General features: G+C 38.1%; 2 protein-coding genes across 13 annotated transcripts in view; both read left to right on the top strand.

The window, feature by feature from the left end:
• Positions 1-1812: 1812 nt before the first annotated feature.
• The window catches only part of LOC131438963 (serine/threonine-protein kinase 10), a 90430-nt gene continuing 66042 nt past the window's right edge, over positions 1813-26200 (top strand). For 7 of the 12 annotated variants that reach the window (XR_009231029.1, XR_009231028.1, XR_009231027.1 and 4 more), the window contains exons 1-2: positions 1841-2052; positions 3056-3426. The gene's annotated coding sequence lies outside the window, so the exon portion shown is untranslated. Of the gene's footprint in view, positions 2064-2773; positions 2800-2981; positions 3427-3569; positions 3641-26200 lie in introns of those variants that run through there. The other 5 variants (XR_009231026.1, XR_009231022.1, XR_009231024.1 and 2 more) reach the window with 5 other exon arrangements.
• Positions 7055-7878, top strand: LOC131433838 (uncharacterized). The gene is made up of 3 exons (XM_058600443.1): positions 7055-7176; positions 7219-7542; positions 7605-7878. Exons 1-3 carry the CDS (start codon positions 7055-7057, stop codon positions 7876-7878), a joined length of 720 nt encoding a protein of 239 aa, XP_058456426.1.

Genomic DNA, 26200 nt, shown 5'->3' with positions numbered 1-26200 from the left:
TTTGTATGTCCTTTTTCTACGAGTAAACTTTATTCAATTAAAAACATTATTTACGATAGTTGCATAAAACAATTTTTTTATGTTCCTAATTCGCATTATTTCGAGTTCCAAACACAGTTGCGCGCTGTAAATTTACCCATAGGCAAATCATTCACTACCACCCGACAATACAACTTTCTAGCTATGAATATGAAATGATAAAAGTCTTCCTCTCTGTGGCAGCGACGAAATTGTTCCAGTACATTAAAAAAAGATACAAATTAAAAAAAAAATAAGCCAAAATGACTCAAAAGTCTCTGAAATTAGGTTTTGCACGAACATGACATAACCTCACAAAAATGAACAGAATGAACTTTTTTTGACAGTCGACGTGTACTTGTTTACAGTTTAAAAGTTCATCAGAAGTTCGTCGTTCGAATGTAAAAATTGCAAGTCGCCTCACACTCAACAGATTTATACATATATCGCTCCTTGATGCTGGAATCACATACAGGGCAATCTTTTTAGTTATTTTCACTGTGGAATACGTTTTTAACAGGCACTTTTTCGTCATTTTTTCAATTTTTAACTTGCAGTCGCAAAACAAAACAAGTACACGGCAACTGTCAAAGATGAACTTGATTCATCGGCAGTTCATTTGTGTCGTCATCGTGCAAAACCTAATAATAAATTTAATACCTGCCAGCGGGCCAACTACACTCAGTGGTTTCGTTTTAAGTGAGAATCTCTTGTTTTTGTTTACATTCCTTATGTAGTTACCAAGGCTACTGGTAACTGTTATTCAAAATCAATAATTTACCAACTTGTGTTGCCAGTTCCAACATTTTTTCAAGCGATTTCGTTTTGACATTACCAGTTACTGAGGGGTAGTTAAATTTGCGATACAGTTTTAATAGTCGAGTGGCAGGTCGTGTCGTCGCTGTTGTGTTTGTCTATTTTATCTGGATGTTATTCTGATTTTTATAAACAACATATATCATATTCAATAATGTTCGTAGCAATAATCTTCAAACTGCTCCGCTTGCCAACCTTGAACAGAAATGCTTTAAATTCAATCCTGTATTTCGGTGACATCTGCAATGAATCACCACACTGAATGAAACAAAAATAACAATCAGCTCAAAAGCTATCCTGTATATCTGTTTTTTTTTTGTGGTTTTTCTTTAGTTCGCTGTATTTCAATTATTATATTGCTTGTAATCATTCAATTTTCAGTGCAAAATAAATTCAAATAACTTTCTTGTCAACTTTTGAAGTGGGTCATATTTATAGGTAAATTTTAGTACTCGATAAAAATACTTTTCTAAATGTCAAATTTTAATCAAAAGTTTAAAAAATTCGTGTTGGCCAGCTGCTTTCATATGAATGCCGTTTTCGCTTGAAGTAAAAACTAACCCAGTTTCAACCCTAATTACTTCCACATCCATACATTTGATAGCAGTTGGTAAAAACGCAGCAAGTAAAAACACCATAAGTTTCCGTAAGCAACTCCCTATTGGGTGAAAGTACAAAAAAGTGTTTTGTTGCGTGTTGAATCACACTGGAAGTCCATTAAACTTTTCTTGATAACAAAATATACTAAATTGTTTTCTTGCTGGAATGCGTTTTCGTTGAATATATTTTCTTATCTTGTTTGTCTTTTCGGCGGTCTCGCTCTTTCATACTGCTGAACAGTAAAAGCCGCATCAGTTGCTTTGATCGGTCGTTTGTTATGTCTCGTCGAATTTCGTTCAATTTTTCGCAATCGTCTTCTCTTTCACACATAGTCCTGTTTATTTGTGCTGATGTGTGCGTTTGCAGTTGCTTAGCACGAGTGAGAAAGCTAACCGATTTCCAAAATCCATCGGACCTCACTCGTCGAAAGAAGCCAGTCAGAGAAGAAGGTGGGCTACTGCCGATTGTGTGGTTATAGAAGAAACCAAATCTCAATGTTGAGAGTGAATTTTCCAAAAGTGAAAAACTGCTTGCGAATTCGCTGATTCGTGGCCGATTGATTCAGAAAACGATACACAGTGTTTTGTGGAGCAGTTGCACTACACGAATTTACTTACAGTGAGTGATAAGTACGAAAAATTGCTAATGAAAAATAAGATATTTTTCTCTACGTTTCCAATCTTGATTGCCTCGGGGTTCGGTTCATAGCGAAAAATTTAATGGCAGCGAAAAAGTGATGACTGCTTCGTTGGTCAAACAGTGTTGTCAGTTTCTTTGGATGAAAATTGGATTGGATCCTATCGATGTTTTATTTTTAATTTTCATTCATTTTTATCGAGTCGTCATATCCATCTTTCTTTTTTATGTTCGAATTGTCTATTGATTGTTCTGTCGGTATTTATCGAATTTTTTTTAAATGGATATGAATAAATCTGAATTCTTCCGATGTTTTTTTTCCAGCCAAACCGAAACATTGATATGAAATAATGAAATAAAATTTCTGAAGATTGTTTTCTGAACACATATTTTTGTATTAGTAATTCGTTAGTTTGATCTTTAAACCAGTAGCTTGAACTTGACAAACGGTGTAGGCAAATTGATTCGCTATTAATAAAATATAGTTTTCGAATCTATGTAACTAATGTAACGACTTTTTTTTTAAACTTGTCAGTGTGTTGACGTTTTGTATAAAAAAGTATCTAATGATAAGGTGAAATAATAAAATATAATAATTGTCTTAATGTTAGCTGGCAACGCTGACTGATGATCAAATCCGAGGCAAGGCTCATATACACGTAAACTAGACAGTGTAGCGATACTAATCCAATCTGTTTCACAGTACAGTAAAATTCAATGTAGTCAATAGTATGTCGCGATCTATTGAGTAAATTTTGTGAATGAATTCATAGTGGATCAAATTGTGCCATTTATTCCAGAGCAAATATTTTCGCACATTGCCGTTGATTCAAAGTGCGTTGTGTAATGTATATTCGATTGCCTGAAATATTATCGGAATGGATGGTAATTTGTCTAGAAGACGAGTGAGTGAAAAGCAATTGAATGTTCTTAATAAATTCGTCACTATTGGCAATAATTTATTCGAATAATTGATTTTTTAAAGGATTTGTGGTGTATTAGACATAAAGTAAAAAAAAGAACGGAACGCGCGAGTGTGAATGGTGTAATTTGGGATCAGAAAACAGACAAAAGTGATTGCCTGATCTCTGCAGTATCTGTGTGGTGTTGAAAAAGAAGAGGAAAAACAATACAGAAGAGGAGAAGAATCAGTAGATTGAAGTATATTGGTGGTTGGAAACCGCTCAGATATAGACGAAAACGGCGACGTAAACATTACATACATAATAATTGCGTTAAATTTGAGTTTCAACATAAAAAACTGAGTTCGCCATCTTTGACTGGCGCCAACTGAAACATCGTTTCAACATGCAATATTAACATGTTTGGTGCATATTCAACAATTTTACATTAAAGGTAAGTTTCCAACAGAGAATTTGTGTCTTATAGCTTCTAAGCACGTAGATACATTATACCGTTGAACGACCAAACATGACGAAAGTCTACTCCATATTGGATTCCTTCGAGTTTTGACGTCTCCTCTTTCTGCCTTCTCACAGGCTCACATGCTACAGAGTGACTCACAGAGTGTAGTGAACAAGTGAGCTCAGACTGGGCAAGTGGATTTTCGGTATGTTTTGTTTTACTCAATGTGGCCATCCTTTAAAACGATTGTGTTGGGTTTCGCGAGTTTAAAACCCGTTAATTGTACTTGTTTACTTTATTACTGCTCTCCATGTTTTAAATTCTTTGTGTGTTTATTAAAATCATGTTCAAAAAGTACATTGATGTCATACTTCCTGAAGGAATTTATTACTGAAACGGATAAAAATTATAAATTTTATTCAAGAAAAGTTTTTTTTTGGGTTTCGTGTTCCTCACCATTAAAAGCAACCAAAAATAATTCAATACGTTGTAGAGTTATGTCAACGATGCAATTAATACTTCGAAAATAGGATTAAAAAAATTTTAAAATTAGATTTTTATTAGATTTTATTTCACGGTATTATTCCAGCTAAAATTTACTCGCAAGACAAAATGCCTGTACAATTCGTACAAAATAAAAATACTACAGATGTGTTTTGCTACAATGAAATCATTGTTAAACAATTTTATCTTATCGCGACTAGTTTCCTCTGCTTTGAGGCTAAGTACTGCTGTTCAAGATAAGATCAGAGCACTCGAATTTACGCACGTATGCAAGCAACACCAATTTGTGCAAGCAGGTTTAGCTAGTGTTCCTATATAAACAAACACTTCTATCTGTGACAAACTACGCTATGTACATAAATTTGTCGATCCACGTTCCTAGAAGTCAACGATATGAACTTCACTGTTCCTGATTTCTACGTCGGTCGAAAACAACGAACACTTTGTGATTTCAAAAACCCCGACTCATTCAGAATGGAATTGCAACAATGCTTATTTTTCTGTAGAACAATTCGTTTTATTTACTGATGATAAGTAAAATCTCTCTCCGTCGGGTGCTGTAGCTGGGGAAAAAAGGTACCTCATGATGTTGATGAGACAGCTATAACAATCGGCGTGTCCGGATCTGGGTTACCAACACTCGATAGTGCTATTTTTTCTCGGTCTTTTTCCTTTCTTTGCTAATGGGTAATGGTAGCACCTAATGAGTCGCCGCTATCATCATCAGCAGTCAGGTGTGGAAACGAGAAAAACAATATAGCAAGGTGGTTGACTGCCAACGGAAGGCGAGAAAATGCATGGGCGAAAGGATGGAAAAATGCAAAGAAGCAATAACCGTAGTTGTAGTTGTAAATGCAGCCACAGATTGTGCCGATTGACGAGTGGCTGGTGCTTGATGTGTGCAGTCAACGATGACATCAGCAAACTGTCCGACTGCAATGAGCTTCTATTTACTATTTGAAGCCTTTCTAAATGAACAAAGCACGGCAAAGTCCTGTGCTGCTGCTGATAGTACTTATCCACAACACCGGCGAACATACCCGAGTCTGTCTAGTCCGTCTAGCGTACATTAAAGTGGCATTACTTTCACAAGTTGCACAAGCAGTGCAAAAAAAAGGCAGACACTTCTCTGCTAGCTAATTGTAAACTAGTCGGATTGTAAACTTGCAGAAATTTAATATTTCATGTTGAATCTTGTGCTAACAGGTGTTGATATCTAATTGAACAATTATTTGTTATACGTTAAATGGTATCAGATAATCGAAGAATGAAAATTAAAAAAAACATTATTTCAACTTTTTCTTTTGAACCGAGTGTGTGTGTGTGTGTGAAAAATACCAAAATTACCTTAGTACCAAAACGATATCCAACCCATTGAAGCGATCCAACGCAAATTTGTCCGATTCGCTCTCCGGCGTCTTCCATGGAGACATCCTTTAAACTTACCGAGTTGTCAGGAACGCGGCAAAGGGATTGGTCTCGATTTATTATTTGTCCGTCACGATGTTTGTAAGACTAGTTTTGTGGCAGACCTACTTCAGTCGCGAGTCGATTGCTCCGAGCTATTGCAATTGTTACAAGTAGACATTCGATTCTATTGCTTTCTTCGGATTCCCTATGTCAGAACTTTATGAATTATGAATCAACGAGCCTATTCCTAGCATATGCCGCATATTCAACAAATGTTTCAATTTGTTCGACTTTTATTTATCAAGAAGTCGTTCCTCATGTTATAGTCCGATTAGATTTAAATACTATAGAAGCACCAGATTAAAGGAAATGTATCATTTGGATGATTATAATCTGTGCAAACGGTTAGGAGGTTTTATGCCTGCTGGAGAGCAGGTTTAACAAAAATTAACTCCAGCTTTTCTCTGCTCCAATAAAAAGATAAAATATAAGGAGGAAAAGGAAGACATTCAAAATAAAATCTGACAACACGAGAAGGCACTGAACACAAACGCCAATCAGAAGGCGACAAATAATTAAAACTGAAATTGAAAAGAATAAATCCTCTACCTTAAAATTCTTCTTACCGAGAAGAAAAAGCTGAGCAAACATGTTGTATGCAAACTTATTTATTGTGTTTATATGACAAACTTATGCAGATTTTTACATTATATTTAAGAATATTTCAGTTTTCGACTTCGCTCGTTTCGATTTTAAAATTTTTCGTAGCAACCCTGTATCGGCATCTATCGAAAATGGTTGTGTATACGCTTGAGGAATGCGTAAAAATAGTGCAGTTTTAATTTGAAAATCATGGTAATGTTGCGGAATGTGTGCCAAAAATTATCTTCTCGGATGAGGCACATTTTCATCTCGGCGGGTATATTAATAAGTAAAATTGTCGCATCTGGGGGACGGAAAACCCGCACGTTATCATGGAGAAGCTGATGCATCCTCAGAGAGTGACGGTTTTATGCGGATTTTGGTCTGGCGGTATCATAGGGCCATTTTTCTTCGAAAATGAAGCAGGAGCCGCCGCCACGGTCAATGACGAGCGCTACCGCGCCATGATTACCGATTGGTTCTTGCCTTTACTTGAAGAGGAAGACTTGGACACCATTTGGTTCCAACAAGACGGCGCTCCGTGCCACACAGCCAACGCTACGATCGATCTTCTGGGTACAGTCTTCGAAGATCCAATTATCAGTCGAAATTCGGACTCCTTCGACTGGGAGTACCAGAAGGGCTGTACAAGATTCTGGACAGATACTTTCAGAACCGGGTATTGCTTTACAAGAGCGAGGAAGGCTTACGCAGCACTTCTATCACGGCCGGAGTAACACAGGGATCCATCCTAGGCCCGCTCCTGTGGATTAGAATGTACGATGGCGTACTGAGGTTGAGGCTCCCCACGGGCGTCAAGATAGTCGGGTTCGCGGACGACATCACGTTGGCAGTCTACGGAGAATCCATCGAAGAGGTTGATCTGAGCGCATCACACTCGATCAGTATGGTGGAAGACTGGTTGCGTAGCAGGAAACTGCAACTAGCGCATCATAAAACAGAGATGATGGTAGTAAACAACGAAAAATCAGAGCAATAGGCGTCGGCACATGCTGGTGATTGCATGATCCCCTCCAAGAGATCACTGAAGCGATTGGGTGTGATGCTTGACGACAAGCTCAATTTCGGCAAGCACGTGAAATATGGTAAACGTGCTTTAATGGCGATTGCGGCGCTCTCGCGAATGATGGCCAATAGCTCGCCGGTGCGTTCTAGCAAACGCAGGTTCCTGGCAGAAGTGGCAGTTTCGATCCTCATGTACGGCAGCCCGGTATGGGCGTCGGCACTCCGGGTGGAACGCAATGCGAAATTGCTGGAGAGCACGCACAGACTGATGTGTCTTTGCGTGATCAGTGCGTGCCGTACGATATCTGGAGACGCAGCCTGCCTATTAAAAATGATGCCTATTGGACTGCTCATCAAGGAGGACGCTGAGTTCTACGTTACGCGGGTGACAGGAACGCCCGTAGGACTGTCAACGCAGCCTGCCTACGCGAGTGGCAAAGGAAATGGGACAGCTCAACCAAGGGCAGGTGGACATATCGGCTTATTCCAAGAGTCTCCGGATGGATCGACAGACCCCACGGCGAAGTAAACTTTGGCCTGACGCAGTTTCTCACAGGTCACGGTTGTTTTAGGTGGTACCTCCATAGGTTCGGCCACGCGGCATCTCCTGCTTGCCCTGGCTGCCCAAATGAGCTTGACACGGCAGAACACGTCCTGTTTGCCTGTCCCCGATTTGCGACACAAAGGAATGGTCTACTGGATGTATGTGGCAGAGATACTACACCAGAGAACCTAGTCCAGAGGATGTGCCACAGCGAGGAGAACTGGAACGCAGTGTCGACCGCGACCTCCCAGATCGCGGGCATCTTGCAGCGGAATTGGAGCGCAGAACAACAGGCAGCCGCGACCGCCGGCCGCTAAAGAGGGATCAGCGAACAAGCGTCGATTCAGGAATTTTTTTCCGTCGGTGTAGTCCAAATCCTTCGCCGGGGATTATACGAGTAGATTGCGACGTAGCTCCGGTATGGATCTCTTCGGGGCGCCAGCGAACCGGAAGCCATCCTCCAACCGGAATCATTGGAGCGACTCAGGCATCCTGCCTATCGATCCGTTCACGGGTATCGGAAGCGACGGTTACGGGAGAACTTCCATCGCCGGGGAATTCTTCGCCGGTGTAGGCTAGATCCTTCGAGTCCGAAGTCGAGTCGTCGGGGCGCCAGTGAACCGGAAGCTATGCTTCAACCGAAATCACCGGATCGACCTCGGCACTCATTCGAGTGTCCCGGTGGCGTAACATGAATGGTCGGTGTCGGGAGAACTTCCTTCGCTGGGGAACTCTCTGTCGGTGTAGACTACATCCTTCGCCGAGGACATAATTATACAGTGGTAGTCCTGTGGGGGACGGGAATTATACAGTGGTAGTCCTGTGGAGAGTCCCACACTCTGTGCGTAAATGCATTTCACCTTGTAAAAAAAAACACCAGCTGCAGTTAACAACTTACCCTCCAACCAACCAGCAACTACAACCAATACACACCAAGGTGCACCTACAGAAACTCTCAACGAGCCCAAGACTACGATCAACAAGGAAAACGAGAAAAAAACGGAAATCACACACAACACCGACGATAAAGCAATGGATGATGAGATAAGCCACGAACAAATGGCCCTCGATCCTCGTTAGATGGAAATGGAAGCTCATCTTCCCCTAGAAAAAGGGTGACAACGAGATCCAATAGTAACAAAATGTAAGCCATTCGGCCACGTAAAGCTTGTACGCGAAAAGGTCTGAATAAAAATTTAAAAAAAGTACACTTATTGCCTTTCTCATATAGAAAGTTTGTACGATTCTATGACATTGCCACGAAAACCATTTCCCAGAAACCATTTCGTCGGAAAATTTCTTGCAGAATGAACCATTTCCCAGAAAAGCACTTCCCAGAGTGTACATTATTCCAGAATACTGTTTCCCAGAAAAGCATTCTCCAAAATATAAAAAGTCAAAGCTTTTTCCCCATAAACTTATTGTCCAGGACGTCCACGTTTGGCATAACGCCATTCGGTATAATGGTTATTTGACAACAGTTATTTGGCATAATGATCATTTGGAATAACAGTCATTTGGCATAACAGATCAACATGCTGCTTAATAGAATTTGTACTAAATTACTGTGATTTTGAAAGGTCTAGGCTACGCCTCATCGTTTTTAATGAGCTGCTGTCCGACCTCGCTGCCGCTCGTTCGGACTTAACTGAGGGATAACCCCTAGCTTTGGGTAATCCGGGCAAACGCCCGCAACTAGACCGCCTTCGGCCGTCTCGACCTGAATCATCTATGACGAACAGAATATTTGGCTAGCGCGAAATGAGATGCTTATGTAAAATGATAGTGTGATATTTACTACAGAATTTAAAAAAATAAAAAATAATGCTATTTCACCTAGTATCACCAACAAAATATTTGGACCGAATATGAAGTTCACACATTTTGTTCGAATTCGAGTGAATTATCGATAAGAATGATTTCAAACGAATTTCTAAACAATTAACTTTCGTTTTTTTTTATTTCAAAAAATTATGCTAACATCAAAATGTATAGCTTATACTATTACTATTTATTATTTAAAATTAATGCTAGAACCTGAATACGATCGAATAGCGCAATGTCTGTTTTACTTTCCGTAGCTTTTTTTAACAGATTTTCTTTTTTTATAAGTTGTTTAGTTCTACGGTTGGTTGGCAGATCACCTTGTACATAGATGCCGCAAAAACTTTGCCGTCGTAGACTTCTTGTTGAAAGCATTTGAGTAAAGCGTAGAACGATTAAAGCACATTACTCGATTTTTTAATCAAATTATTGAATTTATTGTGATAGCCTTCTATGGTATTGGATGTTCGAGATTCAAAGTAAGAAGACAAGTAACTGGAACAATGTATCCAAACAATCTATTGCTAGTACACGCACAATAGATCGAAGTAACGACGAAAAGTTAGCTTGCTACTCTGGACTATATGCGGAAACTAATACACAATTTAAAGAAGCTATATTTGAATTGAAATAAATGTAGCCAAATGATTTCATACCCGTTATCTTGTTTGATTATTTTTTATTAAACTCGTTATTCTCCGAAGCCTCTTTTCCAGACTAAAAAAAAAAATGCCTTGAAAATTCCAGTTAATGAGTATTCCCGAAATTAGTTCGTTCTGGAAAATTATTTCCGTGGGACTGGTTCATTCTAGTAGATGTTTTTCTGGTAAAAGATCTGTTCCGGTAAACGTTATTCTGGGGAATGTTATATCTGGGAAATTATTTCTAGGACATGATTTTCTGGGGAATAGTATACAACCGTTTGTACAATCAATTGAAAAATTGGCTAGTGGAAATTGACCCGAACGGTTAAGTGTTCTATATCATTCGACACAGTTAATCGAGCTGAGCAATGTATGTGCCTGTGTGTGTATGTGTGTGAGTATTTGTCAAATAATGTCACTCATAAAATAAAAAATCTCGTAATTCTATAGGTTGTTATTGAATTTCACACCGTCATATAGAGCGACGATGCAAAAAAGATTATTCTAGATTTGGCTTAAAACTGATTCAATTTGTAGGCTATATTAGTTACTTACGAAACGAACCGACTGCGGCTATACTGGTTCCAAGTTCCCGGTTCCAGAAGTACCAGAAGTGGTGGTCAAAAAGTTTAACACGATACGCACTCAATGTCCTCAGAGATGATTTGATCGATTTCCACAAACAGGCTCAAATAAAAGTTCCTACAGTCTCATAGGTCGCTGTTTAATGTGTGTTTAATCATTTAGTGCGACGATGCAAAACAAAGAAAAATTCTTATTAACTGGACATAACTGTTAAAAATTTGAAAAGGTTATGCTAGTTTATACCCAAAGAAAATTTCATATTTTATTCAAGATTTACACCACTAGGTGAATTAAAAAAGATTTTTATTATTATTTGATGAATTCAGTTTAAAATTTTGCTTTTTCGCTTAGTGTTCCAAATTCTATTGCAAGATCATTTTTTTGCGATCGTGCTCCGTAATGGTTTTCATCAGTTGATGAGCGGCTTGAATCCGGTTTAATTACTGGGTCTCAACCGTATCCGATATAAAGTTCTGTCTGACCCTGAACATGCTCGAGTTTCACACATCTATCACCGTAAACCATAGAGCACTGTGAGACCCATGAAAGTAACTAACCATTTTCATCATATCCGTCCGACACAATCCCGTTTGGCAGCAAACTGGCAGAACTCGTTCACTCGTGTACTGCGTAGCACCTCGTTGTGAACCCAAACGAAGCTTGTTGCGATTCTGGGCTCCTTTCCCTGGTGTTGCGTTGTGTGTCTACTACGGTAGTGAATAGACTATCCGGAGAACTAAGCCATTTAAGTTGAAGGCAACTCAGTGCGCAGTCGTTGGTCGCCATGCTTTAGCCAAATGAAAGCAGCCGTGCAAACACGAATCTCGCGGTTAGTGTATAGAAATGTGTCCGCAATGTCCGAATTCGACTAACTGGATTACCTGTTTTTTTTTCTTTTCATTTTGCTTGCTTTATGGCAGTGAGAAAGTTATTACTTAATTTGGACTGAAAGTTAGGCATCGATCAGATAGAAGGGGCGCTGGTTTCACAGCCGGAGAGAACATCGTTGGATGTTGTTGATGGTTGTGGATAGATATCGTGAAGTATTGCATCAAGAAGCAAGCGTTACACAATCCTGGGGCGGATCTGCAAACGGTATCCAATTAAGCGCCTGGCATCACTCGTTCCGCTCATCATTTACATGAGTGCGAGTTCAAAAATTCATAGTGAAAACCGATGTGATTGGATAAAGCAGTTTCCGTTTCATCGAGATTGCATCTAATTTCACGATCATCATCAGTGTTTGTATTACTCAAATGCACACTTTTTCGTAAGAAGTTTTACGATGCTTCATTGAATTTTCCGTATCGTCCCGACTTCTCGGATGCGGACATCAATTTGATGGTGAAATTTCGGATATGCTGCGCAATTTGTTATCTGCCGAAACGAACATATTCAGCAAATAATAACATAAAAGAGAAGCAATCAGCTGCAATAATAAGGCAAAACTTTTCCCAAGAGAAGCAAATAAACAAAACTTGGACTTGTTATGCCGCCGCCAGTGCCGCACTTGCCGCTTGGATTGTTGCATTTTTGCGAATATATTTAACAATGACGGCTGTCCGTCGGTGGAAGTCTTGCCAGCAGTACGATCACTGTATGTATTTTGGAGTGGCCTTCAGCCTTCGGTGTACCAACCGTCTCTGCTCAATATTAGTTTGTTGTTACAGTGTTTGTTGAAAAGTCAGCTGTATCGGACCAACAGTGAAATTAAGCTCTCCAGTGTTGTAAATCGTTCTACCATTGTACTAGTCAATAGGAGGTCCAATTGGCAAATCGGCTAGTTTCGGGTGCGCACGTTTTCGAAAACCTTCCGTGAACACTCACGACGCCGCTCACTGAAGGTCATTTGACAGTGGTATTAAGTACCTTCCGACAACCATTTCCATATGACTTTTCCTTCCACTTTCAACGGCCGCCAAGTGCACTCTCGCGGTCGATCGCAATCGATTTACGCGGATATAGAAAGCAATCATCATTAATGGTTCCATGGATGGAAGGTAGCAATGCGAGGCAGAATGGACAGCAGAGGTTCAGTGTGCCCTGCTGCTGCTGCTGCTGCTGTGCCTCCAATTCCAACGCGCACTCACCTACCACAGACCACAGATGGTGGTAGGTTTGCAGGAAGTGGTTTCGCACACGAATAAACGAAAAGTAAAACTTGAATGAATCAATATGAATGATTGCGAGCGATGAGAGATTCGACTGCTTGTTGGTTGGGTGTGTTATTTCTTTCTACTTTTGGTACAAGAGGAATGTTGCTAGACTACGAGTTAACTCGTTGTTTTTAAAGCTATTTATTAGTAATAGTAGAGCGATACCTTATGAGAGTTTTTTTAATAACTATTCATTGGAATATGAGTTAAAATTAAATTATTAAGATTTAAATTGGGTGTTCAGCCACAAGTGGTAACTTTTCAACCCTATTGAATACATGATTGGGTTATTACTATGAGGACATCATTTGCTTCCGCAATTCTGCGATTTTTGTGTAGGGAAAATTGTCAACCTACTTGTATTGTTAATGGGGAAACGGAACTTATATACTAACTTACTAACTAATACGGAGTACGAATCGATTCAATTGAAGATTGTATCGATTTTTGTCGGAATTTGCTTATAATATTATGTGACATTACATCTACTGGTTCTATATTTGTGAGTCTGTGTAACTCATTTGTACTAAACCAGGTAGGACGCTTCAAAATCATTTTCAGAATTTTATTCTTAATCCTTTGAAGCGTTTTCTTCCTGGTGGAACAACAACTTGACCAAATCGGTACTGCATAAAGCATGGCTGGTCTGAAAATTTGTTTATAAATTCACAATTTGTTTTTTAGACAGAGCTTAGAATTTCTGTTTATAAGAGGATATAAACATTTAATATATTTATTACACTTTGCCTGGATTCCTTCAATATGATCCTTGAAAGTGAGTTTTTTGTCATACGTTAAACCTAAGTATTTAGCTTGATCAGACCATGTCAATTCCAAGCCATTCAATTTGAGAATGTGATTATTGTTGGTTTAAGAAAAGAAGCTCTTGGCTTATGAGGAAAGATAATTAATTGATACACTTTCGGAAAAATAGTGACTTTGTGAGAGTGTAATGACGTGACATAGTGGAATTCAACGGTACAACAACAGTACTATTAGTGAGAATGTTCTACTAACAGCTCAAACAGAAATTTAGCATTTTGATCAAATAAATAGGAAACTGGAAATCAGTCATTTTTGCTATTAAACCTTTGTGCCAAACACTGTCGAATGCTTTTTCTATGTCTAGAAGAGCCACTCCAGTGGATAACCCAGAAGATTTATTTGTTTTTATCATGTTCGTTACTCTGACAAGTTGATGAGTAGTTGAATGTTCATGACGAAATCCAAACTGCTCTGTTAAAAAATATTGAATTCTCATTTATATGAGACATCATTTTCAACAAGATAATTTTTTCTAAAAGTTTACTGATAGAAGAAAGTAAGCTAATTGGTCGATAACTCGATGTTTCTGCTGGGTTTTTATCAGGTTTGAGGATAGGAATTACTTTAGCATTTTTCCATCTCTTTTGGGAAGTAAGCTAATGAAAAACACTGGTTGAAAATTTTAACCAAGAGTCTCAAGGCAACATCGAGAAGATTTTTAATAAGAATATTAAAGATTCCATCATTAGCAGGAGCCTTCATGTTTTTAAGTTTCCTAATAATTGATTTAATTTCATCAAAATTCGTCTCAATAATGTCATCTTGTGATAACACTTGGGTTGAAATATGATCATATTTCAGTGAGACTTTATTTTCAATAGGACTCACAACGTTCAAATTAAAATTGTGGACACTGTCGAACTGCTGAGCAAGTTTTTGAGCTTTTTCGCCATTTGTAAGAAGTATTTGATTTCCTTCCTTGAGTGCAGGAATTGGTTTCTGAGGTTTCTTAAGAACCTTGGAAAGTTTCCAGAAAGGTTTAGAATAATTTAATTTGTTCAACTTCTTTAGCGAAATTTTCAGTAAATCTATGTTTAATTTCTTTTTGTAAATCCTTAGCTATGTTTTTCATTGCATGATCACGATAACGTTGATATTGTCGTCGACGAACGTTCATCAACCAAATGAGCAGTTGAAGATTTTCATCGATGATAGGAGAAATTAATTTAGTTCGAGCTTTGGGAACTGAAAGATTTCTAGCTTCGATAATGTAATGATTCAAATTATCTATTGCTGTGTCGACGTTCGCAGAAATTTCTAAAATAATTTCATGATCCACATGATTTTCAATGTGAGATCTGTATTCAAATCAATATGATAGTTGAATATAGAACTAATTGGATTAATTATAGCTTCGTTGGAAAGTCTGAATGTTACTGGAAGATGATCTGAGTCAAAGTCAGCATGTGTAATCGGTTCACTACAAATGTGACTTTGATCTGTTAGAACCAGATCAATTGTAGACGGGTTTTTCACGGAAGAGAAACAACTCGGATTACTGGGATGAAGAACTGTGAAGTAACCAGCTGAGAGTTGGTCATGAAGTATTTCCCCATTACTGTTATTTTGCCTACAATGCCACTGGACATGCTTAGCATTTAAGTCCTCTATTACAAAAAATTTCGGTCGATATCTTGTGAGTTTTTGCAATTCGCCTTTAAAGAAATTTAATTGTTCGCCGGTGCATTGGAATGGCAAATATGCTCCAGCGATGAAATAAATTCCATGAATGGTTTCAACTTCCATTCCCAAGCTTTCAATAACTTTAGTATTGAAAGAAGGTAAAATTCGATGTTTAATTTGCCGTTGGACAAAAATGGCAACTCCACCACCCATTCCAGTAAACCTGTCAAATCGATGAACCACATAATGTGGATTACTTTTCAATTTGACATTTGGTTTAAGAAATGTTTCTGTCACAACGGCAATATGAATTTTGTGAACTTTGAGAAAATTATAAAATTCATCTTCACTCGATTTTAGAGATCGAGCATTCCAATTTAAAATATTCAAACAATTATTTAACATCGCTGTTAAATATTAAGTTCATTGTAATATTAATTGCAAATTGTTATCCGATTTGAAATGCTTCAAAAAGTAATGAAGTCTCATTCATTCGGATGATCATTTGAAAAAGTTGATCTTGTAGGTAGATCATTTTATTTTCAGTTATATCGCCTAAATCGACTTCATTCAAAGAAGCGAATGGTATTGAATGAATATTGGTAGGTAGACTGCCATTAGAAGAAGATGGTTTGGCCGATCTACCTACTAATAAATTGTTTTCGTCAGAAAATGAACTGCAAGGCGTTCCTGTGTTTTGATTATTTACATTAGAAGAATTAAGAGGTAGATTTCTACCTGTTATACTAGCGTAACTGACATTAGAAGAAGATGATGACGATGTCGATCTACCTGGCAATAAATTGTGTTCGTTAGAATATGAACTGGAAGGCGTACCTGGTTTTTGTTTTAAATTCGAAGAAATAAGTGCCTTAGAAGAATTAGGCGTGACATTTGCAACGGTTTTTTTTTTATATTCAGGTATGTTCTCTAAATTTAAGGTCGTTGATATGACTTGTTGTCTAAGTGAACGAGCGTTTAAAATTTTTTCCCTGACAGGACATTTCAAATGATTGGATTTATGATTTCCATCGCAAATTGAAAATGAAAATTTATCAGTGGTTTCATTCATTGGACAAACGTTGCCGAAGCCTTGGCAACGACGACATTGCGTTAAGTTTGCAATACGATTATGCCGTTTATAATGTTCCCAATGAATTTTAATATGGGAAATGAAACGTACTTTTTCTAAAGTTTTCAAATTGTTTACATCACTGAAGTGTATTAAGAGTTTATGGGAAATTCAGAACGTGGTTTAGAAGTACCATTCGCTCTTTTTTCATAAGTATTACTTGGGAAGGGGCAAAACCAAAGAATTCTTTTAGCTCATTTTTATTTTAATCAGTACTTTGATCATTTGATAAGCCTTTCAAGACAGCCTTGAAGGGTCTGTCTGATTTTATATCATATGAATAAAATTTATGAAGTAAACTGCATTTATCCCTGCATGTTAATTAATACTGACGCCGACCACGTCCGAATGCAGATCTACTTGGAAAGGAAGGATTGTTAGTTCAATGCATGTTGCTACTAGAAACCGAGGAATCCTCTGCATTTGTTTGTTAGTGCTCTGGGTAGCCGACTTACGAGAATACGTTGCAATTTTATCGCGTTTTGTATTAATATGTGCTTCCTACTGAACGACGATTTTTTTTAATAGACAGCCGTAATACTTTCAATAGACAGTCGTAATACTGGCAGGATATCACTCAATCATCATTAATCGAACAACAACGCCTTACGCGATACAAAGTAATGTCGATATCTACTCTCTAACCAAAATAATAAAATACCAAATGGATCCTCCTCGCAATCTAAACTATATTTATATACGTCCTAGTTAAGCTCGGTCGCAAGAAATATCTGCATCATTCGCCTTTTCGGGACAGAAAAACTTTCTGACCCTATGTGCGGGACTTGGGATCGAACCCAGGTGGGCTGCATGAAAGGCATCGACTATCCCATCATGCTATACCCGTCCCAAGGAGAAAGTTAATAAGATATTATAAATAAGAAAAATGTGAAATATCTTTAAGGAACGATCTCACCAGTACACTGAGGTCACTTTTTACGCGGGGGATACGTACCGCGAAAAAAACCGCGTTACTTCGGAAATCCGTGTAACTTCGGAAATTCGCGTAAAAAACCGCGTAACTTCGAAAATCCGTGTAAGAAACCCTTCAAACTAAAAAAAAAATTTTTTGATGCCGAATATCTTAGAAATGCATAAAACGTCCAGATCTGGTGTAATCTCAAAAATAATATTTTTTGTTAAAATCGACGTTAGCACATAGAACATTTTTTTTATGTCGAAAAAAAACCGCGTAACTTTGAAAATCTGCGTAAAAAAACCGCGTAACTTTGGAATTCCGCTTAAAAAAAAGTGAAACTTCGTAAATCCGCTTAAAAACCACGAAAAAAGAGACCCCAGTTTACTCTGCTTCTCGTATTCCCATTGCTGTGAACAACGCGAGATGGCACACCACTACTGAAAAACCTGTTTAATCCACCTAGAGGTGTAATGATGCCTTTCTCATATATAATATTGTGGTATTCTATTCAAAATGTTTCTCTTCAATTTTTGAAAGGAACCAAAAATTGTTTGTGCATTAACTAGTATAACATAAAGATTTTTTTATTTAAAAGATATTTTATTCAGGTCTATTTGCGTACAAGCTTTACGTGGCCGATTGAGCTGAGTTTTTAGATAATTTTTTTTGTATTGGATCTCGTTGTCACCCTTTTTCTAGGGGGAGAGGAGCTTCCATTTCCCTCTTGCGAGGATTGAGGGGCAGTTTGTTCGCGGTTCGTCTCGTCATCCATTGCCGCATCGGTGGTATTGTTGTTGATTATGTTGTTAGTTGCTGTAAATGCGCCATGTAGTACATTTTTGCAGTTGCTGATTGGTTGGATGGTAAGCTGTTAACTGCAGCTGGTGTACTTTGTTCTATAGGGGATACGTTGGGTGGTTTCGTTGAAGGGGATGCTGTTGTTGGTGACTGTCACAGGTGTACGGGGGTTGCTTGGGGTTGGTGTGAAGGAAGCACCGTTGTCCTTTGGTGTGGTTGTCTCCTTGTCCAGTTTATCACATGGCTTACCGTAGTGAACAGCTTTTTGGCAATATTGACATGTGGCCATCTGATTGTCATAGGTAACAAGTGATTTGCACGGTATTCTTGTATCCTGACCGAATGTCACAAAGGAAGGTGTAGGCCTCCTCAAGCGCATGCGTAACAAACGTACGCCATTTAGAATACCGGGGAAAACATTCTTCCACTTTTCTTTTTCGATAGAAAGAATCTCTCCGTATTGGGACATAGTTTTGCGAATATAAGGATCGATGACACTTGAGGGAAGATCATGCACACGCACTTCTATAGCACTATCTTCCATATATACTGGAATGTTGTACTTGATATTTTCATGCACATTATTATTATCTTTAGCGAATTGAATTGCATCCAACTCTTTATAGAACTGGATATAAACAACATTATTGGACTTATTGCATTGAAGTAAATGCACACGTTTAATGTCAAGATGCATTTGCTCCTTAAGCAAACCTTCAAGTTCTCGTATCGAAGGTCGAATTTTGCACTGTTTGAAGTCAACAATAATTGTGTTATTTCGTGTCGGCGGTAGCTTTTGTTCGTTTGGTTCACTCATTTTCGAGGTCTATTGTTCACTACACAATACTGTACTTGGTTTCTTCTGTCCCCAACGTAAGCGGTTCTGTTTTATCGACTGACTTGGATGAGATGTGAAAGCGAACTGTGAACATAGAGAATGAAACAGTGCTTTGCTCGTGTAGGTCATTCTTAAGAAAACGAAGTGGATCCACTATTATATGTACTTCCAGCACCGAAACCCGAGAACTGGTATAATCGAAGTCGGTTCGTACGGTCACCAACTAACATGACGTACAAACTCTACTAGTTTTAATTCAAATTTTGAAGATTTTCTACGATTTTACCATCGTACTCTAAACGACGATTTAAATTTTTGTTGTATCCAAATATTTGCAGTAATTTTTTGTAGTACCACAAATCTTTCATTTGACCTTAAGATTGGGAATAACGGTTTTGTGTCCAGTTTAGATTTTTTTTTGGGTTTTTTGGTTTCACCGGTTTAATTGACGGTGTACAATATTTAACATAATTCACCCTATAACTCCAGAACCGGAAATCGGATCCGGATGAAATTCCGGAATTCCGAATAGGACCATGAAGCCTTTCATTTGAATCTAAGTTTGTGAAACCAGTCAAACCATCGCTGAGCAAAGTGAGTGAAATCCATTTTGGAATATATGACCACTATTTCTGGTGCTTCCGGAACCGGAGACCGGGAACCAGGATAGCCGGAATCGGTTTGTTTAGTTGCCTACTGATAATGACTACCGATTTGTGTAGTTTTAAGACCAGTTTAGAACATTTTTTTTACGTTTTTTGTTTCACCGGTTTAAGTGACGATGTACAATATTGAACACACTTTACCCTATAACTCCGGAACCGGAAGTCGGATCCAGATGGAATTCAGGAATTTCGTATGGGACCGTGAAACCTTTCATTTGAATCTAAGTTTGTCAAAATCTGTTCAGCCATCTCCGAGAATACCTAGTGAGATTATTTGACACATACGCACACACAAACATACATACACACAGAGAGACATTGCTCAGCTCGATGAACTGAGCCGAATGGTATATATCACTAGGCCCTCCGGGCCAATTTTTACTAGTCGGATTTTCAAGTGATTGCATAACCTCTCTATATGAAAAAGGCAAAAAGAAAATAAGCACCCGCGGATGGGTTATCTGCGAACTTGTAAATTTTCACATTTCATTTCAACCCGATAACACCGACAATGATATGCAGACGGCGCTTCGATCGGTTGACAAATTTAGTTTAATTTTTGAGCAGTATCCGTCGCTTGAACGCAAATCAGCATTATTTAAAAAAACACTTTTCACCGACACACACTTGCAACAGATACATTATCACTCAAACGAACTGTATCGACCAATTATTTTTCTATAAGTTGTTTTATACACATTGAAATTAGACTTATTTAGCGAACAACACTTGGGGACCTCCCAGTGATGCCAACTCTCTCAATTGTTGGCTCTTTGTCTGCTTAAAAATCAGAAATTAGTTTGGATGTTTTTTTTTAAATTCTCCCAATCCAAAATTAAAATTATGTTACTTCCCTTCAGGATGTGTTTCGAGAATTCAACGTCGGTCGGTTGATGCGATGCGGTGTGTGATGTAATTCAATATTCTGATTGCCTTATTCACATGATGCCCGAACAGCAGTTTACTAGAATCAATCATTCCTAATTGGCAAACAAACCGATAGGGATATTAAATTGCCCGGTCCGCTGGTGCTTGTTTTAGTTTATGTAATACAACACCGGTCTCTGCTGGCTACCCGGTGCCTATGCAGACAAGTTACGATATGGGTTAGACACCAAGCTGGATTGCGGTACCAGTTTTAATGAGTTTAACGGACTAAACTAGTATGGAATATCAAAGCAACTGTGACGACTGGATATTTTTATGTGTCTTAGTTTTGCGTCATTATATATGGTTGAACAAATTTACGAAAATCAGCTTAAATCATGCACTGAACCATGTTGCAATATTGTATCAACTGACCGACAGTACTTCAAATAATTTGTTTCTCATTCAGTCTAGTGATGTATTCTTAGTGCGATATGCATTAGTTATACTGAACACGATAGCATCCTGGAAAAGACTTTGTTAATTTTCGCACATTCACAACCTTCCACATTTTAGAAGTCAAATCGTACTTATCAGTTAAGAATTTCAATGTCATGTCTAACTATTTTTGATTACCTGATAAATTTACGAAATAGTACACACGTGCTGATATACTAGTAGTGAATTATTTAATTCATCATCTAGTATGTTGAACCGTTTGGTGATTTATGATAGTATTTTATTTTCGTTTCCTCGATCTGTCTTCACCATCAAAGTACCACCAGCCTGGCTAAAACTATACATCCATTCGGTAGCTTACGCTTGGTTTCCACTTAAATTTACCTCAATTGGTGATTTAAATGCAAAATGTATCATCACATTTCAGCCCGTTGCCGCTTCGTTTGTTTGTTTGGCAACCCCCGTTTCGTCGGACCCTTTCTTCCATTGCAATACGATCGTCCGAATAAACTCACCAAATTTGTTTACGATGGAAAAATCTAGCTGAGATGAAGCCCTAACTGCCCGAATACATTAATTAGTATAAAACATACGTTCAAGGTGATATGAATTAGCAATTATTAAACAGGTGCAGACGCTAACTTTCTCGCCTATTCCTGTCTGGGCCAAAGTGACCACAGCCATACCGGTAACTTGGCCATCTTCCGGATCATGCAAGACGGATTCTGATACGACTAGTTCATTTCTGTTCAAATGAGGAAAGCACTCAGTCACTTAGGGATTAAATTAACCTTAGATGAGGGATTGGTTGGCCACTTGCACCCGACACAATTAATGATACGGCCATTCGGGTATTTTTATGCGCTGTTAGACCTCTGTAATGACACGGCACACGTGTCGTGCGGTAAATACAGAACCGAACGAATGGATTTGCTTAATCCGAGATTCGTGCTCCAAAAGTTTCATTCAGCGAACTGCCATTGTTATCCGCAACTCATTGACTATGCGTGCGGCCTAGAATCCGTTACATTCGATTTCAACTCATTGATTTTCCTACCGCCAGCACCTGCTGCGAAAATACTGAGTTCCGGCTGTCGTGCAACCCAATTTGGCCATCAGAGTGGCCGTATCTTGTCATCTTATCGCCGACAACGAATTGGACGAGACGTGCCAAATTTATATCGGTGTTGCCATTTGCGGCTGATTGCGATTGTGACTCGTTACACACATACGGGAAACTGTGCTAATGGAATCGCGCACTGACACAGTCAAGCGCACGGGCAATGAAATAGCAAACATAACAAACCCGACACAACAGAATACGCAAAACGATATTGTGGCGACAGCGAGAAACAGTAACGGCACTGCGCTGGTTCGGCTGGTCACTCGTTTGCAGTCAGCCGAATAAACTGCGAAACGACGGCCGGCCAATTGCTATTATGTCTGTCTCGGTACCGATTCGGGTTGTAACTTTGATTCTGCCACTGCAAGAGCGCCTCTGGTTTCGAGATTGAACTACTTTCGTTATGTTTCATGTGTTCGCTATCAGGCAAAGAGATAGTTTTGATTTTATTGATTAGTCGTAATTGCCGATTAATTTATCTAGCAGATTTTGTATGGTAACGTTTTTTTCTGATATTAATACCGTTTTCGTTTATTGATCAGAGCAGCCCGAAAGCTGACCCAGAGTCGCCCAAACAACGTTTGATATGTTTGTTTTAGAAACCTGAGGTCGCTCTAGAGCGGACTCCAATCGCGTAGTTTCGCTCTGAAAATTTTCTCGGGTCGCACCACGCATCCAGCCGAGTTTGTTTATTTTATCTTTTTTTCATGAGTTCTTGTTTAGGGTGCGTAAAACGTGTTCGTTTTACTCGGAGTCAGAGTAGCCCGCGTCTAGGTTCAAAAACGAAAACGGTATAAGATTGTATGCAAGGAATCGGATTTGTTATTTTTTGTTTATTTCAAGGTAATACAATTTTTTATGTTTCAAAATATTTCACTTAGTCAATCCAAGCGTTAGTTTATCAATAGTTATAGAACATTTATACAGCGATTGAAACTCATGCGAAATGTTCTTCTGCATATTTTAAATGGAAATTTTCAATATGTAAATTGTAGTCTTTGTACTTGAGTGATTTGATGGAAATCATTTTGAAGTAATTTGCTTCTTCTAGAAACTTAAAAGATAATTGAAATTGCTTTAAACTGTATTTATATAGTGCATAGTTACTTATCTATCAGCTTAGTGGTCGGTAACCTTTTGAGTCGAAAGAGCCAGAAAACGCTATTGGCAAAATTTCAAATTTTTAAAAGTGCCACGAAGTATTTTCTAAACAACAATAAATTGTACTTGAATAAACAAAGGTTTTTTTAATACAAAACTTATTAACTCCAAATGACTCAAAGTGGATGTTGTTACTATTAGTATTAACAGGATTTACTAAAGAAATTCAACTTATCAAATTTAGTCACTGATTTAATTTCGTTGTTCGGTAGTTTTTTGACGATTGAAAATCATTATGTTTTTCAGAAATTATGTGAGTTTTCATAGACCGATTAGATGATCACATATTGTTTGAAATTTTTTTCATAAAAATTCAAATAGTACGGTTAATTAAGATAATCACCGAGTACGGTAAAAATACACCATGAAGTGTATAATCAATTTACAATTATCGAACTTAGGTAAACAATGAAATGAAACTTATGTCACTACGCCAAGGATGTTTTTGAATGGTATAAAGCGAATGGAGTCCATGCTTTACCGAAAGAGACGAATTTTCCCAGCTGCTCGGAGTTTCGATCTATCGAGCAGTATTGGACTCTCGTGAAGAGAGAACTCTCAATATAAACAACAAGCTGCAACTATATCGACAAAATCAGCTAAATCGGTTGCAGAGAAGTCTACAGAGATCCTAATGGGTGGAGTAAACTCTAATTTAGAAGTTCATGCTGCCAAAGCAAAACCACAAATCAAATAATATTATTTCAAATTTTATTAGTTTTATTGCATATTTTATCCAGATTTTGTCCCAACCTCGAAACTAATAATAACAGCGGCTGTTTTTTAGGTTTGTTTTTTCAATAGGAACTACTCTATTGTCTGAAAGTTATTTTAACAGTGTAAAGTGACGTCTCTACTCAGTATTGTTCGGCAAATAATCATGGATAGGTTAACTCCAAAACAACGCTTCCAAATCGTGGAAATTTATTTTCAAAATCAGTGTTCAATTAAAACTGTTTGTAGCACAAAATGCTCTTCAGTGGTGAGACGCATTTTTTGTTGAATGGATACGTCAACAAGCAAAGTTGCTCTATTTGGAGCACAGATAATCCTCCGTTCAAGAACTACCGATGTGCATCTCGATAAATGTACTGTTTGGAGCGGTTTAGGGACTGGTGGAATCGGACGACGCGATACTGTCAATGGAAATCGATACAGAACCATGATCAATGATTTTCTGTTGCCAAATCTTCAAAATATGGATGGGTACGAAATGTGGTTTCAACAGGATGGTGCCACTTGTCATACTGCGGCCTAAACAATCGACTCATTGAAAGAACATTCCAACGACAATAGTGTAAGTGTGAGTGTGTACCTTTTTGAAGCGTGAAATGTAATGATTTTTGTTTAACTGTATTGATTTTGTCCTAAGTAGACTATGTTTCAGTTGACTCTTAACTGAGCTGAGCTGAAGTAGATCGTCCGTAGTTGCACTTCGTGATTGACCGAATGAGTGAAAATGTGCAATGAACCAAGAAAATGAAGCTTGGGAGAAGCAAATCATTTTCATTGTACATACCCACTCACTCCTAACTTTCCAGGAATGTTAGTCCGATACTCGTTGTTTCTAGATACTGCGGGTACCACTGTATCTCCACGAGCATCACGGGATGGGAGATGTGTTAGTAGGGAGGGAATGGGATCCGGATATGTTTTGGTAAACAATATGATCTAAACAAAAGCTGATTTTCGATACTCAGGAGCAACATAATAACACACCAAAAAAAAATGAACTTTACAGGTGACTTAATCCCTCATACGACGTAATTCATAAAGACCTAATTTGTCAAATGACGGAAAGTTTCATTTGTAATGATTCAATGTTAGATTAGCATGAATTTTACTGGTTTTGACTGTAATTTGCATCCGTCTAGCAGATGTGCCCTTATGAATTTAAATGTACCTTTTTCCAGACAATCAGGTGTGGGTTTCTGTGATTCAGTCGATTAACGGACGTATTTTGTGATCAAATGATTCTCGGTTCAAGTCGCGGCCGGACGCTATCAGTATTTTTTTTTTAATTCAATGAATTCCATGTCATGGAATTTTAGATACAATTTTGAATGTTCCTTTGCTAAGCATTTACTTGGTTTAAACAGAGTAGTTGTTTTTGTTATACGATAATTCTTTTGTATATTTTTAACTTTTTTGTGTGGTCTACAATCGAAGGATATTTTATCTGCCTCGACATCTCAAAAAATACTTGATGGTTGTGAACGAAGAATTAGGGTTTATAGCTCTATTCTTCCTCGCACTTGACATAAAACAGTATCTTTCTCGAGTATCTAGAATGTCAATGAATTTATTCAAAGTGATCTTCTAAGTGAGTGATAACAGAAATCAGCTCGCAGCCAGATACATGCAGGGTTGTTACGGGAGCGCGGATTTCGCGATTTTTGCGGATTTAGCGCGGTTTCTGCTAAGGTTTTGATGCTATGGCGCGGATTTCGCGCGAATTTCCAAAAACATCATTCCACATTTGTGCATTGTGTGTTCGAAAAAAAAAGAAAAAATTCTTGAAGCTTGAGACTTTTTTGAAACCCTAAAAAATTAAAGATGAGCGAACGTTTCATCAATTGGTTGAGCTGGCCGAATTAGTTAATGACAAAACCTTGATAAAACCGTAATTTACTACAAGGCGGTTCTAGCAAATGTTTTCTTCAGTGGACAAAATTTCGATTTTATGCTCTTCGATCTCAAGTGGTACAAATGGCTATTTCAACAGAGCTGTTACCAAGAGTTACAAAAACTTTTCGATATATGTGATTGCCTTTTCCCATTCTAATGCGGAAATCGAAGGAAGATTTTCGCACTCAAAGATATTGATGTCGGATGGAAGATGTCGTATCAACATGGTCGGATGGAAGATAACACATTCAATAATGCAAAGAACGTAATAAATGGAAAGCTATTCTTCAAAAAAAATGATCACAAATTGTGTGTATGATAAAAATCGCGTTCTCAAAGCAAAATTTGCACGACTGGCTTACGAAGCGAAGTTGGACAAGAAAGGAAACTAA

The sequence above is a fragment of the Malaya genurostris genome, chromosome 3, assembly GCF_030247185.1.
Source record: "Malaya genurostris strain Urasoe2022 chromosome 3, Malgen_1.1, whole genome shotgun sequence".
In the NCBI taxonomy this organism is placed as follows: domain Eukaryota; kingdom Metazoa; phylum Arthropoda; class Insecta; order Diptera; family Culicidae; genus Malaya; species Malaya genurostris.
This window is presented reverse-complemented; position numbering and strand designations above follow the sequence as displayed.